A 1,992-nucleotide genomic window follows, 5' to 3' on the forward strand; every position below is an offset into this window, starting at 1 on the left:
TCCCGTGATTCTCCCGTGATTTTCCCATGATTTTCCCATGATTCTCCCGTGACTCTCCCGTGATTCTCCCGTGACTCTCCCGTGATTTTCCCTTGATTCTCCCATGATTCTCCCGGTGTTTCCCATGATTTTCCCGTGATTCTCCCATGATTCTCCCGTGATTTTCCCGTGACTCTCCCGTGATTTTCCCGTGACTCTCCCGTGACTCTCCCGTGATTCTCCCGTGATTCTCCCGTGACTCTCCCATGATTTCCCGGCATTCCCGGTGTTTCCCAGTGCGGAAGCTGGCTCCCAACGAGTTTCCCCACAAGCTGTACGTGCAGAATTACACGTCGGCGGTGCCGGGGACGTGCCTGACGCTGCGCAAGTGGCTCTTCACCACCGAGGAGGAGGCGCTGCTCAACGACAACGACCTGGCCGTCGCCTACTTCTTCCACCAGGTATTCCCGCCCGGAATTCCCAGCTGGAATTCTCCTGGAATGCTCCTTCCCCATGGGAGAGGTGGTGGAGTGCAGTGGTTGATCCCAACGTTGGGAATTCCACCTGGGTTTATGGGATTGAGGCACTCCAAGCTTGGAATTCCCACCTGGAATTCCTCTGGAATCCCCATTCAGGTCAGGAAAAGTCCTTAGAAGGTAGCTGGGTCCAAGGGTTGATCCCAACATTGGGAATTCTCCCTGGTTTTCCGGGATTGAGGCACTCCAAGCTTGGAATTCCCACCTGGAATTCCTCTGGAATCCTCATTCAGGTCAGGAAAAGTCCTGGAAGGGCGGTTGGATCAAGGGTTGATCCCAAATTGGGGAATTCCACCTGGGTTTATGGGATTGAGCTCAAGCTCACCAGAAGGGCTCCACCAGCTGAGGAATTCCCGGTTTTTTCCTGGTTTTTTCCCGGATTTTTCCCGGATTTTTTCCCGGATTTTTTCTGGATTTTTCCCGGATTTTTCCCGGATTTTTTCCCGGATTTTTCCCAGTTTTTTCCTGGTTTTTCCCGGGTTTTTCCCAGATTTTTTCCCGGATTTTTCCCTGATTTTTCCCTGATTTTTCCCTGATTTTTTCACGGATTTTTTCACGGATTTTTTCACGGATTTTTTCCCAGATTTTTTCCCGGATTTTTTCCCGGATTTTTCCCGGATTTTTCCCTGGATTTTTTCCTGGATTTTTCCCATTTTTTTCCCGGATTTTTTCCCGGATTTTTCCCGGATTTTTCCCAGATTTTTTCCCGGGTTTTTCCCGGATTTTTTCCCAGATTTTTCCCATTTTTTTCCCCGTTCCCAGGCCGTTGATGACGTCAAAAAAGGCTACATCAAAGCCGAGGAGAAATCCTACCAGCTCCAGAAGCTCTGCGAGCAGAGGAAGATGGTCATGGTGAGTTATCCCGGGTTTTCCCGGGAATGTGGCCGGGAAGAGCCCCGGTGAATCCCGGTGAATCCCAGAATCCCGTTGAATCCCGTTGAATCCCGGTGAATCCCGGTGAATCCCGATGAATCCTGGTGAATCCTGGTGAATCCCAGAATCCCGGTGAATCCCGGTGAATCCCGGTGAATCCCGGTGAATCCCAGAATCCCGGTGAATCCCGGTGAATCCCGGTGAATCCCTGAATCCCGGTGAATCCTGGTGAATCCCTGAATCCCGGTGAATCCTGGTGAATCCCAGAATCCCGGTGAATCCCGGTGAATTCTGGGATTCCCAGTGCCTCCAGCATTCCCAGAGCCCCCCACATTCCTGGTGCCTCTGGCATTCCCGGTGCCCGGCACTCCAGTGCCCCCCAAATTCCCGTTATCCCATTCCCGTTATCCCATTCCCGTTATCCCATTCCCGTTATCCCATTCCCGTTATCCCATTCCCGTTATCCCACATTCCCGTTATTCCAGCAGTACCTGACGATGCTGCGCTCCTGTGAGGGTTATAACGAGATCACGTTATCCCAATATTCCCGTTATCCCATTCCCGTTGTCCCATTCCCGTTATCCCGATATTCCCGTTATCCCGA

At 51.7% G+C, this 1,992-nt stretch overlaps 1 protein-coding gene across 1 annotated transcript in view; it reads left to right on the top strand.

Moving 5' to 3' along the window:
* Nucleotides 1-1,937, top strand: part of LOC107199252 (sorting nexin 27) — a gene marked incomplete at its 3' end in the record, with an annotated part of 4,699 nt that extends 2,762 nt beyond the window's left edge. Inside the window, exons 2-4 of the mRNA XM_033511726.1 lie at nucleotides 277-440; nucleotides 1,278-1,367; nucleotides 1,877-1,937. Of these exons, the coding sequence (XP_033367617.1) occupies nucleotides 277-440; nucleotides 1,278-1,367; nucleotides 1,877-1,937 (315 nt within the window). The remainder of the gene's footprint in view (nucleotides 1-276; nucleotides 441-1,277; nucleotides 1,368-1,876) is intronic.
* Nucleotides 1,938-1,992: the final 55 nt, after the last annotated feature.

The sequence above is a fragment of the Parus major genome, unplaced genomic scaffold (genome assembly GCF_001522545.3).
Source record: "Parus major isolate Abel unplaced genomic scaffold, Parus_major1.1 Scaffold527, whole genome shotgun sequence".
NCBI lineage: Eukaryota > Metazoa > Chordata > Aves > Passeriformes > Paridae > Parus > Parus major.